Source organism: Lepisosteus platostomus, chromosome 12, assembly GCF_059453375.1.
Source record: "Lepisosteus platostomus isolate fLepPlt1 chromosome 12, fLepPlt1.hap1, whole genome shotgun sequence".
Lineage (NCBI taxonomy): Eukaryota > Metazoa > Chordata > Actinopteri > Semionotiformes > Lepisosteidae > Lepisosteus > Lepisosteus platostomus.
In genome coordinates, this window is record NC_142622.1 from 34,601,012 (window position 1) to 34,615,210 (window position 14,199).

At 38.2% G+C, this 14,199-nt stretch overlaps 1 protein-coding gene across 1 annotated transcript in view; it reads left to right on the top strand.

Annotated features, from left to right (window-relative positions):
* Positions 1 to 14,199, top strand: part of tg (thyroglobulin) — a 107,213-nt gene that overhangs the window by 13,050 nt on the left and 79,964 nt on the right. The window contains exons 12-22 of the mRNA XM_088602307.1: positions 545 to 682; positions 2,176 to 2,253; positions 2,988 to 3,100; positions 3,283 to 3,403; positions 3,676 to 3,879; positions 4,420 to 4,629; positions 6,655 to 6,800; positions 7,654 to 7,810; positions 10,919 to 11,098; positions 12,778 to 12,927; positions 13,379 to 13,549. Of these exons, the coding sequence (XP_088458433.1) occupies positions 545 to 682; positions 2,176 to 2,253; positions 2,988 to 3,100; positions 3,283 to 3,403; positions 3,676 to 3,879; positions 4,420 to 4,629; positions 6,655 to 6,800; positions 7,654 to 7,810; positions 10,919 to 11,098; positions 12,778 to 12,927; positions 13,379 to 13,549 (1,668 nt within the window). The remainder of the gene's footprint in view (positions 1 to 544; positions 683 to 2,175; positions 2,254 to 2,987; positions 3,101 to 3,282; positions 3,404 to 3,675; positions 3,880 to 4,419; positions 4,630 to 6,654; positions 6,801 to 7,653; positions 7,811 to 10,918; positions 11,099 to 12,777; positions 12,928 to 13,378; positions 13,550 to 14,199) is intronic.

Genomic DNA, 14,199 nt, shown 5'->3' on the forward strand with positions numbered 1-14,199 from the left:
TCAGCTCTAATCCTCTGGTTAAAGCTGTGGCCCAGCTGTGATTACTAATGTAAATAATCTACAGGAGGGTTTTATTTATTATTCTATTTGAGTCTAAAACTTTAAGAATGCAGTTAATTACAAAACATTTATAAGTGCAATCCCTAAATTTTAGGGGGTTTGTTTTTGATGTAATTGAAATATCCATCTTGGTGCTTATTATTTCTGTCTGCTAGCAACGTTCCTCTCCCGTCTTTTCCATAAAGCATTTAGACAGTTTTTTCCATCTTTGAAAGGAGTTGGTATGGAGACAGGAATATCTTTGTAAACATCTGCTACTTATTTTGTACTATAAAATGTTCTCATCTCAGATAATATTTAAAATATAATTAAAGTCCCTTTTGAACTGGGGGGAGTTTCTTGCTGTTTTATGAAGTTAATGATTTTTTGGGTCAATTTCATGTCAGCAATGTTAGTACCCCTTGACGTTTGAAACCTGAGAATTTGTAAGGTTTCTACCCTGAAATACAAACCTTCAAGTACAATCCTATCATATGATCCACAGCATTGCAGTTCTACTGGAGGACTCATTTTAGTTCTGCGTTGAACCAGAGAGATGGGTTCCTTCTTGGTTATCAGCCTTACAGGCCTCAGTGTGATGCCCATGGTCAATGGCAACCTAGTCAGTGTTACTTCAGCACAGGTGAGTGGCTTAAAGTTGAACATTTTCACTGTGCTCTTGAACTCTGCAGCCTCTAGCACAACATTCTCAAGAAAACCCTTCACATTTCATTTTGCTTCTTGTTAAGTCATTACAAGTTTCTAAAATTGTCTTGCTCTTTGGAAAAAGTGTGTCTAACAGATCACTTGGACTGAAAGTTTTGAACTCCACGCACATTTATTAATGGCAGATTCTGCAGGAGAAGAAATGGGCACGCCAGCCAACATTTTGGCAGTGTATGCCATTCTTTTTTTAACCAACGGTTCCAGACGTCAAAGATTGATTTGTGATGAAAGTGACTGTTGTGTGTTGATAATTTTCTGAATATTCTGAATTTTTCACAGTTTCTGAAATCATCTAACACATCAGGGCTTTATAACATATGACCTCTCTAAATCCACATATTCATTCAATTAGTGAATTAATTTCTCAGTTCTCTACTGATTTGCTATCTAGTTGGGCTGCTGGTCACGGAGATAAGTTCCTTTGTATATGTGAAGCACTTTGGGATTCTTTGTGATGAGAAGCTGCATATTGTAAGTCATTGATAATTTTGGTGTCTACACCTTTGATTCATCAATGGGGAATCCAAGTTGTAAATATTACAGCACCAGACCTCACTCTATCCCGACTCAGTGCTTCTCCTATGCTTATCTGCTCCTGTGTTCTCTTTTGAAGTGTCACTTTTAAATATGTTATGGGTCACACAAGCTTAACAGGGCAGTTCAGAAAAAAATCTGGTCTCACAAAAACATCTGGGAGGCGGGCTTATCTCAGCAGATGGTCCCCAGCAGCGAGCAGATCTCGCTATCCGGCAATTCAGATAACATCAGGTGGGGAGCGTCTCTCACTTCTTCAGATAAGGGGCATTGTAAAAATAACCAGCCTGTACATCCAGACCTACCACTGCTGATGTTATGGGCAAAATGCAGTCACTTCATGAACGGGCAAAAGCCTGAATCATAGGTTACTGTATGTTGTCTAACTTTGTATTATACCTTGGCATAATAATAATTTTAATTTTAGAATGCACATATCAGGAACAGATATGTTAGCCTGCATTTGAATACTTGGACATTTGTAATCCAGTCAGTCCTCTGTCTGCCAGCCATGGTTTCTCTTTTTCCCCTTATATAACATCTTAGATTCAAGGTGTTATTTCATTTTAATTGGATCATATTGTTTACGTTAGTGTTTATTTATGAATAACATACTCAATATACTGGAGTTCTCCAATGCTGACTAAGAAGAGTGTTGGAGTAAGAACTGCTTGTAGTCTAGTAGTCTGGTGTGGTAGTGGAGACAGTACAGTACCTTTTTGTATCAGCCTATCAAATGTATTATTGCATTATTGCAAACAGTAATGTGTGTAGATCACACACAATCTTTATTTCAGACTGTTAATATATTCCTTCTGGCCACAGGCATGGATTATTTTAAATTTAGATGAATTAAGTATTGTGTGTATTTGACAGGACAGTGCTGGTGTGTGGATGAAGAAGGGAGCTACATTCCAGGGTCTTTGACCAGCAGATCCATTCAGCTGCCACAGTGTATGTATCATATTTTGTTTGCTTAATTGTTAACAATTTAGATATCCCATGTAATTTGTGCCCATTCGTTCCTGCAATTGGATGATCTAATCCCAGAACCTCTAAAATAAAAGTCATGGAAAAACTAAACCATGTCTACCAGCACAGATCCGATATCCTCCAATGACAGTAATCTAGCTTTCTCTTAGATGCAGACATTTTGTAATTTTAAATAACAACAACCTGGTTTATGAGCGGAAGACAAATGAGTGGCCATTGTCTAAAATAACATTTTATCTTTCTGAAGTCATTTTGGACATCTCAGTAATGGGGATGTTTGATATTTTATTTTTTGGGAGGTAACTGTATCTACAGAAGCTTTACTGTATATCAATTGGTCTCTTGCTTTTACACCTTGAGCTCCAAGTTATATATTTAATTTTACAACCTGGCTACTCAGGTGTGGAATGGACTACTGAAACAATTTCTGCATATCTCTTTTATGCAGCTTCATTGTTTGACCGCACTTCTGTCGGTGTTAGATCCGTTCTCAGGTGTTGGGTACTCCACCCTCCCACAGACACTGCCTTCATCATTCATTGTCAAGGACCTGGTGTTGAAGAACATTCCCTAAGTGTCTTAGTCTCTGGATTGTCTTTGATTAATCACTAGAAATACTTCTCAGTGTTCTTCGGTATCGTTCTGCAAGAAGTGGTAACACCTCGTCTAACAATGATACGTGTGCTTTCTTTCAGGTGGAACCTTGTGCCAGAGATCTCACACTAGAGCTGTGGTTTCTAACTGGAAACTTTCAGCCACTGACCCTAGTGCCATGGCAACCACAGTAATCAACCCCTCTTGTCAGAAGGTTTGACAATATTTGAATTTTCAAGAAGACCTTCCTTAGATTGATAGACTTGAGCTGAGGCTAACACTAACTGACACTACCCTTAATAATGTTTGTGTTTTATTAGCTTTTAGCCCTTCATATTCTTCTGTTAATAATCCCCATATGTGGTGTTTTTGTCTGTTTGGAAACTGTGTTTCCAGAATGGGGAATTTACCATCCTGCAGAATGGAGACAGAGAAAATGGATCTGTTTGGTGTGTCAACCCACTTACAGGAAAACCAATTCAGCCTGCTGCCCGGAACAAGGCTGGAAGCCCTCAGTGTAAGAAATTCTGTTTCCCCTTCCCTGCTGCACACCTTCTTTTGGTTTTTGTGTATAAATTAATTAACAGCTTTTCCCCTAATTCTATCAGCAAGCAATAGACTTACTGTAACCTCAGTTATCCTGAGTTATATTTCTTAGAATAGAGTTTTGCAACCATAAAGGTTTTTTATTATTTGTTTTTATAGGAACCTCCAATGTTTGTTACTATTGCTCTTTTCCTTCCTTTTTACCCCTCACACTCCTTGACGATTTGTTTTTGGTTTACCTAGGCCCCGGTTGGTGTGAAATGCTGAAGAGTCAGGTGCTCAGAAGAGACATTGGGACTGGCTATGTCCCTGAATGCCAGGAGGAGGGACAGCTTTTCTCTTCTGTGCAATGTGACCAGAGCAGCTGCTGGTGTGTCTTTCAGAATGGACAGGAGGCTCCTGGGACAAGACTCAGACAAGTCTCTGGGCAGACTCCTAAATGCGACAGTAGGTTTTCGTTAAATGTCTAGTGTAGGTTTTTAGATGAGGGATTACTAAAATCTCTAACATCCTGCATTCCTAATGTTTTAAGATGCAGTATCATCTAGAAGACTACTGCCCAAGATCAGGTTTCAGTGACCTGCACATGCATTCACTTGTCATATCAAGAAAATATTTCATATTTTTATGGCCATTATGCAAAGATTGTACTCTTACAGCAAAAGGTGCTCTTTAAAGTCAGAACATTGCACATTTTGTTGGATGGCCATTATTGTCCTTACCAGTCAGTCTTATTTGTGCTATGAGCCTGCAAAAACAAAACTACATTTTCACTTAACATACATTAATTTACAGTAAGTGTACTTTACTGATACGCCAAAGCAGCGCAAAGCTTCCACATAAAATAAAATATATAACTTGTAAATACAGTATTACTACACACTCTTGCCTTCTTAAATTTTAACATCGGTAAGTCATTTTAACGCTAATGATACTATTGGAGGAAAATGCAGTTTCCACAGCCCAGATTAACGTTCTGTGTTTCAGCTCCTCAGTGCCCACTACCTTTTGGGGTGCCTGGCATCAACAACGGTGCTGTCTTTTGCAAGGATACTCTTGAGAATGGACAGAGAAGGCAGCAGTGCCAGTTGACCTGCCACCAAGGTTACCAGAACACACTTCCTGAGAGCCGTTTCCTCTGCGATGTGGTGACCAGTAACTGGCTTTCAGCACAACCACTTCCTGATGCCTGTCAAAGTATAATTTCTACTTTTTTTGTTTCTTCACACTCTTCCTGTCCACTGTCAGCTAACAGTACCTCTACATATATTTGTAAACTGGAAAATGCCTTAGTAGACTCAGTTTACTATGTCATGAACTTCTTGCACATTGATACTAATTTAATTAATCGTTTTATTAATTTCAATAAATAAAATTCTTTTGACTGGCACATTCTGTTTTTAAAACAATGTTAATCTAGTGATTACGCACAGTTTAAGAAAAAACAGAAGTGTGCATACAGAATTAAGATGAAATAAAGCTCTCTAGCCAGAATAGTAACTTGCATTAATTCTAACTATCTGATATCTGCGCTATCTTTGTGCTCTGTTAGTGCTTTTTTGATCACTTCCAGTTTATAAAGGCATTCATCATTTTGCTACTGCTTAACACATTTTCATCACTGAATGTCGTGAAAAGACTTTAGCAATGAGGATCCTTGGTGGAAGGGGGATTGTTACATTCAACAAATGAAAAGTCAAGAGATACCGTACCTTTCCCATAAGAGGGTTACAGAAATTATGACTTAATGCATTCACCCAATTAATATGTCTGGAATGCAGGGTTCTATGCAGAATGTTTTCCGACAGGTCTGAAGCAAAGGGAGATCTATGGTTCATGGTGTAGTCAGACTGCCAGAAACATCCAGTTCCAGTTGCTGCATTGCAATGTTTTGGCTCTGAAGCTCTCAGCTATATTATTCCTTGTTGACATCGCAGGGATAGCTACATCACTCAACCACCGAGTATAAAGTATTCTTTTGCATTAATATCAATGCGTTGTGAGGAAAGGGAGAAGAGCATTGTGACTAAGATATGATTTATAGGCACTTATACAGTATATAACAAACAAAGTAAACAACCACTTTCCTGCTGTCTTAAGGCATCTGAAACTTGTAACAAAATGCAGGTTTTGTGGTATAAGCAAGTGTCGCAGTTGAAAGAGACTGGGTAAATTCCACTGTTAAGGGTTCCACTGCATTGTTCAGATAGATTTCTTTTCTGCTGTGAAAAGATTAAATTTGAGATTTGGAAAGCTATAGTCTGCCATTTTAGGACCTTTTTATATTTTCTTGAAACAGGTTTCAGACTAATTGTTGACATCAGGCGTTTGAAATGACCCTAAAAAGCATGCTTTCTGCTGCACCTTTCCGATATGTGTAAATTATTCTTCACTGCCCTTTGTTATACCCCCATCAAACGAGCTTCTTCTGGAGCAACTATACTGGCTGATAGCCTAGAACCTCAAAACAGATTCCTTGCAGGAGCAAGCTCAATAAACAGTAGTACTTACTGTAAGTCTTCACTAACAAGCCAGCTGGGCACACAAAGAATGTTTTCTGAACTGCAACTTTAAATGGCAAAAGAATTGCTGCACTCTTGATCACCTTTGAATTGTTATAAATTCATAAAGAACCTAGTAACATAGGATGAGCTCACTTCTTGTGGTTTTCTCTGTTTCATAGTCATCCTTACATTCCCTTGAATTCCACCTGAGTTTTTTCAAAACCAGAATGACAGTTTTTCTCCCGAGGACGAAGTCTAATTCTTCTTTTTGCTGCTTTGCGGTAAAAACTTCAGCGAGAAAGGAGGATTGATAGTAAATAGGCATTTTTTTCCCACTTAAATATGAATATTAGAAACCAAGAAGACGGGGATTATTTTGAGTATTTTGTGTCTGCTTTTCCTAGGTCTCTATTTATTAGGTATACTATCCTGTTTTTTCCATTATAGTCTATGGGATTATGATCTGATGATGTAGTCCCTGTGGTTTCTCAACAAAGTCATAATTTCCTGTAAACATGGACCTTGACCATCAGCCCTTTCTTCCACATCACAAAGATGTGCTGTTCTGGCAAAGTGAGTCATTGGCATCCTTACCAAATCCCTTTCTTTCTTCCAATTTGCTGTCTAGAGAACTACGTTGATATAAGAGGTTGTTGAATCAGGTGCTTTTCACTACAGACACGTCTTTGTTGTAAGAGCTGAAACATTGCTGTTTCAGAGCCCCAGGTGTTCCAGGCGGTCGAGGCACACACCACTTTCCAGCTCTCCCTGGCTGAGGGGAAGAATACATGCAGTGCAGTGCGGTCTCCCTTTCAGTCCTCTCTCCTACAGCATCTGAGGGGCCGAGGCCTGTGCAGCCTCCAGGTACTGTAACTCCAGGGAGCTTCATGATGTTTCTGAATTTTCAGTCCTGATTTTCCAGAGCAGCGTGAAAGGCCCTCTCCACAATCTCCTGGGAGCCCATACTCGTTTTTCTTGTTCCCTGTGAAAAAAACTGACGGTTTAAAAGGAATGTTCAAAATGTTTTAAGTCCAAAACGAGTACAAAATTCAAATGAAGAGGTTAATTGGGGTTAGCTGCGTTGCTCAGTATGTAGCTGAAACACAAACCAACAGGAATGTGGGACTCCAGAGCAAGGACATGAAACTCACACTTGAGAAAGGGAATATACAGTAAAGGAAGATTATAGGAGAAGAATGAAAGTCAGAAGACATTAAACTGTAGAGCACTGAGATCTGTTAGAAAGAAAGATCCCCCTCCTGTCCTTACTAGGTGTAAGTTCAATAAGGAGCACGGCTATGCAAGCAAGATTTAAAGCAAGTATTATCCTCCTAGCTCCTGGTAATGTAGAGAACACATTTCCTACCCTCCAAGTGGCTTTGTGCTCTATTTACAAGGTTTGACATCTCTCCAGGAAGGGTATACAGGCAGCATGTACTCAATCTTGAGAACAACACCACAGGGAAATTAAGATTTTTTTCACAGTTGAATTGTTTGGCGTTGTAGCACAACTTCTCTGGGTTCTGTGAAAAAAGAAAACCATTCCCTTTTTCACTAAACCCCCACCCAAAAATGCATCTACTGTATCACATTTTAAAGGTTTTTGACAGTGTATTGGTACAAATCTTAGAATGTGGCATTATACATGACAGATGAGTATTTAACAGGAGAAAAAAAATGGTAAATTGCATAAGTCTGTGGACCTTGTCTTTTTCAGATGAACTCCTTTGGAAAGTCAGTCTCTGTTTCAGTCTGTGATGAATCAACTGTAACCTTGGAATGTTTGAGTGCAAAGCGAATGAGAGCAAACATCACATGGAAAGCACAGCTGGGAGACATCCCCACTGAGGCACTCCCTGATTTGCATGACATTGGTAAGAAACAAAACCTGAAGAAAATATAGAAGATGAGATTGGATAAGCTATGATTCTTCAGATTCAGGGATAACTGTGGTCCTTAACCTTCGCTCCAGACGGTACCCCTTTGACTCTCAAAATATATTCTCCCACCCTTGATCAGACATCATTGAAGTAGGTCTGTTATTTCAACCATAAGATACTTGTACTGTATATCAAAGCTATGGAATGAAAGAAAATTCCATATTGATTTCACAGTAAAACTAAGAATGCTTGAACATTTACAGTTTTTAAAATTTTAATTTCGTGGTAAAATTAAGTAGTTAATTTTAATGAAATACAAACCAGTTGTACTCATGTGCCAGGCCTTCATTTTATGATGGTTTACCTTCTAAAAAACTTTGGCATGCCTTGTACCCCCAGAAAGGGCATCTCACACCCCCAGCAGGATGCATGCACCCCCTCTTTACAACAAGAGCATTTAGCATTCCTTGTTTTTGTTTGACAAAAAGTGATCAGTCTCTTACAAATGCCCCAATCAGCGGGATCCTTTGTTTGGTGAAATTTAGCCCAGGTCCTGTCCCGTTGATTAATTAAGTGTATGAAATCTGAGCTTATCCGAGGCAAATGTCTATCTTTGACTTTAACTGTTTTCCAAGGTGCATATGTGTCACAAACCATTGTAAATTCCGTGTAGAGATACTGTAGTCCTATGACTCTTGGACTGTTGGTATCAACCGAAATGTTTCCCAAATCACATTAACAAATCTCAAATGAAAGCCTCAACATTTATATTTTAACTGTCTAATTATAATTTCTTTGCAGGTGCTTAGGTGCTTAATTTTTCAGACAATATACGGTAAAATGATCACTGAAGCAATCTGTAAGGATTTCAGATTTTTCAGTCCTATCAGGTCATGTCACTAATATCCAGACGAGTAAAGTACCATTTTGGGGCATTGAATTGATTCTATTTGGTGTTTTTATGAGTTGGGTAAAATTAAGACCCTACAATCAATTTCTATCTTTAGTTGAAGATTTATTTAGCCAATCTCTATTAAAATCCTCCAAAATAATCAGTGTGGTCAATGAGCCTTTTGAAAATATAGCAGAGGTATAGTTAATAACAGTAGTTAATAATAATAAGAATTCCTTACACATCTATAGAGCTTTTGTGGAAACTCCATTCAAAGCATTTTACAGGTAATAGGGACTCTCCTCCACCACCACCAATGTGCAGCCCCACCTGGATGATGCAACGGCCGCCATAGTGTACCAGTGAGCTCTCCACACACCATCAGTGGGGAGGAGAACAGAGAGATGGAGAGATGAATTCATAAATGGGGATTATTAGGAGGCCATGATTGGTAAAGGCCAATGGGAAATTTGGCCAGGACACTGGGGTAACACCCCTACTCTTTTCAAGAAACGCTCTGGGATTTTTAATGACCACAGAGTCGGGACCTCGGTTTTACGTCTTATCCGAAGGCTGGCGACTGTTCACGTTATAGTGTCCCCGTCACTCTACTGGGGCATTAGGACCAACACAGCCTCAGGGTGAGCGCCCCCTGCTGGCCTCACCAACACCTCTTCCAGCAGCAACCTTAGCTTTCCCAGGTGGTCTCCCATACAGGTACTGACCAGGCTCACACCTGCTTAGTTTCAGTCAGTTGTGAGTTGCAGGGTGATATGGCCATAAAAAATTCTGTAATAGATTCTGTAGTGGCACTTGGCAGCCTATAAATATTGCCAATCATTAATGATTTGTTTTAATGAATAGCCCTTCGCATTATAGTGGAGCTGTCTTTGGCATAGTTTGCTCAGATAGCAAGTTATTTGAGATGTAAGCTCCAACTCCCCTGCTCTGTATAATTTATAATTATGTATTTGAAATTCACTATCTGAATTTTTTCCCCCTCAGTCATGTATCTGAAAGAGTTATGAAGTTAGGCTTATTTGTTTCCACCCAAACATGAAGTAAATCAACTTCTGGAAGTGGGCTCTCAATGTTGGAATGTTTAATTTTTAAAACATGTAGTAATTTCAAATATACAATAATTGAAAATAAGTCAACAGAACAATCTTACTTAGATATAGTACCAAACATGGATTAGAAAAAAAAACCGTACAAACAACCAAGCACATATACAGTGGATAACATAAAAAGAAATATATAACAAAAATGCCAAAACAAAGAACACTATAATAAAATAAAGGCAAGATATATTTAAGTGTATGGGGCTTTGTTGAATATTAGTCAGTTATGGGACGCATTGGAATACTACTGGTAGTAAACAAAGCATAATTACATTAAGAAATAATTATTTGTTAATTCATGAAAGCCACATGAAAATACAAATAATAAATATTATGTATGCATCATAGGTAGAAAATAGCATTAAAGACCCCACAGGTTACAAATTACCAACTCCTATTGATTCTGGAAATTGTGTCTGTGTCTGAAAATTGTGTTGTCTAATGTAACTACATGGTAATAACGCCATATTATTTGGACTCTTTACCAACTTTCTGTGGTTAAAGTAAGACAAATTCTTCTTATGGGGGCCAAACCCGTACGTGGATTTAATTAACTCCCAGTCATTTAAATTGCTTATATGGCTCCGCTGACACAGAGTTATCAATGAATTTTTTCATCACAATTTCTGCTTCTTCTTGATCTGCATTTGGTTCTGGACAGTAACAGATGTCAGAAACTTTAACGCACTTAATATTGACAAAATGACGAGATGGGTGTATCTGTAACATATTCCGTTTATGAATCTTCTGATTCTGAAGAGTAGGAGAGCTATTTCTACTTTCCTCCAAGGTCTTTTTATTATGAATCTACACATGCTTTGCTGTAGTAGAAAAGTAAATTTCTACTAGTGTATGTGTAGGGTTATTCTTTAATCTGCCACAAAAAGAGCTGGTTGAGTTACACAGGCTCAAATGGAACTGAGTACTCATGGTATTGTGCTGAAAAAAGGTGCACAATATCCCTTACACTTTTTTTTTTACATTTATACCTTCCACATCTTTGTGTTACATCAGATTGGATTGCATAATTATGAGGGCTATGGATGAGGTATCCACTCAGCCTTTCTCTTGTACCTTCTTTGATTTTAGACAATGCTTTTGTCAGTAGAAATCTGGTGAAAGGCATCATTGACTTAATCGGAAGTGGTGTCTTTTGGCCTGTCCTGGACTCAGAACCATTTCCACCTGATGTGTCCTATAACTTCGTCCCAGAGGTGCAGTTTGGATGCACACAAGGGTATCGACCACTTCTGGGTGTCAGAGGATGTGGTATGTTCCTAAGATCCTGTTTCCTACTTTGTGATATAGTAATTGCCAATCACGTTAACACTTCTCAGAGCCTAAATGAAACATGTGACAGATATGAAAAGTTTTCATAATTATTACAGTTTAGTGTTAAGATTACTGTGAAGATGTAATAAAACTAGACAGTTAACTTGTATCTGGGGAGAAGTAGGACTTTTCATATGTATTTTATGAATAGCTTTGGTTAAAACATCAAAATAACTTCCCTAATCTTAGCTGTACTGTAAGTGCATAAGTGTAAAATGTCTTGTAACACATATACAATATGCATATATACTGTATATAAACACACATGTAATTTCTGTGTGTTCTAAAAATAGTTTGTTTAAACTGCAATGAGAATTGTGTTGGAAAATTACGAGGTGAAATTAATAACTCAGTTAATGAAGTACTTTGATTCTGAAATATTCTTTCACCTGTACAAGAAATAGAAAAAACGTAGGTTTCATTTATATGTTCAGTTTTTTAAAAGCAAAATACTTCAATTAAATATGCAGTAGAGACATCTTCTTTCCTCACAGTTTATCTTTGCAGTTTTGATTTGGAAGTACATCTGGAAAACAGTTGCTCCATTAAATTTAAGAGGCTGATTTTTTTTCTGTCCAAAGTATTTCAATACATCATCTTTATCCTATACTTATAGCTATCTAGAATTATGAACTGTCTGGTGAGGATGACTTTCAGCTAGCAAATCATGATTGTTCGCGTAGATTTAAAACAAATTGAGCTCTCTGACAATTATTAAGGTGGAAAAACTCTTCTATATAGTTTCTTTTTATTTTGTCACTTAATATGAAAGGAATCTGGAAGTAATTATTTTTCCATTTACAACTTTACTCACATTGTATCGGTTTGCATCTGTAGGACAGTGATAATCTTTACGAAGAGGTGATTAACGTAAAATAAAACTGAGCAAAGTGTTTCAAAGGAGCACCAAGAGTCAGAGCAACACTGCTCACTCAACAACAATTGTGGATTCAAAGCTGTAGATTCAGAAAAAAGGGGTTATAGCATTTAAAGCACTATTAATATATCCAACCAGCGAGACCTGTATGTAGCCTGCGATAGGAGGAACTTTTGAAGCTGATAATGGAAACAGAAGACTTTGCAGATAGCCACCTTTACTCACTGAAAGGCACTTTGTTGTGTCAAACAAGCCTCGTGATAAGGAAGACAAAGTGTAAAACTATTTTTGCTGAAGGATCTCCGAATGCGTGCTTTCACACTAATTTCTTGTTTTTTAAGTATTCATATATGTGCTATATATGGTTTAGAGTTCTAAGCTTCTAAGTTTGCACAGCAGTGGGTTTTATTGAACATTTGCACACAGAATGTTGAGCCATTTTGGCCAGACACCTCTTCACAGGGGTTAGTAACCAAACATGATATTTCCAATGTAGTCCCCATTGTAAGGACATTAAAACTTTTACAGAACCATCATTTCTTTAGTTCTCCTTGTTAGTCAGTCAGTTCTACCAGCCATTTGTTTTATTGAACCAAATTATTTTGGAAACATTTGGAAATGCTGTCCCTGCTGTCTTGAAGAAAGAGTGGCACACAGGCTGGGGCCAAATCCTAGACATCTGCGAATGATTTCCTCTCACCACACTTCCACAACATCTCCTTTCATTTTTCGTTGGCAGCTATTTGCCCGACCGGCACTTTTGCCAGCGGTGCTGTTTGCACTCCTTGCCCACATGGGTCCTATCAGGACCAGGAAGGAAGTCATTTCTGCAAGCAATGTCCCCAGGGCTGGTCTACAGGCTCCACAGGAGCTTTCAAAGCCACACACTGTAAGTAATAAAAAAGACAACAGTCTTTGATCACCTGCTGCTTACTGGAACATTTTCCTTGTACCCTGTGTTTAAAAGAGATTTAATTTGCTTAAGGGTACAGTTGTTTTATCATATAGAGTTCTGTATGTGTGAGGATAGTTCTTTGTGGTTCGAAAGGTCTTGCCTTTTAATTTTTTAAAATTAATTTACAGTATTGTGAACATCAGAACTTAATGATGTTTTGTTTTGAACAATTTGAAGTCCTCACCAAACTGAAATCTGAAGCAACGGTAGCTCAGCCTGCCGAATTATGTCAAATGAAGTTTTTAACAGATTGGTGAGGTGTACCAATTCCCTCACTATCCACTTCTTTCTTATTTAAAGTGCCTTTAGTGTGTAAAACAGGCATTAAGAACACTCAGTGTTTTTCTGTTTGGGAAACTGACTGTTTCTTCCGTGTGTTTTGCAGGCCTTACAGATTGTCAGAACAACCCCCTTGGCTTGGAGTGCACTGAAGAAGGAGCATACAGAGAAGCCCAGAGAGATGCTGCATCTGAAAAGTGGTTCTGTGTCACTGACCGTGGGGAGAAGCTGAACTGGACAGTAACTATGGAAACCCTTACAGTGTCTCAGTGCAAAGGTATAAATAGAATCATATTATAACTCTAGACTTGAAATGACCTGCAATAGAAACACACACAGCTGTTTGCTGCAATGTTTTGGGCAGACATTGATATGGTTAGTAAGAGGTATTCTTTTCTCATTTTCCAGTCAAAGCATATTTAAATCATTATCTTTAGGATTCTAAAGATTGCTTAGTATGTATTTGCCCCTACAAACGTATAGAAACATTTGGATTGTGAAATTTAAAACTTTATTTAATCGCTAAATATAATTCAATATTTAAAATCTTTTTATCTGTCACATATTTGCCTACGTATTTATATTACTACGCATTTATTTCCAGTTAAATAATACTTATAATAATAATTATTGCTTACACTTATATAGCTCTTTTCTGGGCACTCCACTCAAAGCTCTTTACAGGTAATGGGGACTCCCCTCCACCACCACCAATGTGCAGCCATAGTGCGTCAGTACACTCACCACACATCAGTTATTAGTGGGGGGGAGTGCAGATTGATGAAGCCAATTCATAGATGGGGATTATTAGGAGGCCATGATTGGTAAAGTCCAGGGGGAAATTTGGCCAGACATCGGGGTTACACCCCTACTCTTTTCGAGGAACACCCTGGGATTTTTAATGACCACTGAGAGTCAGGACCTCGG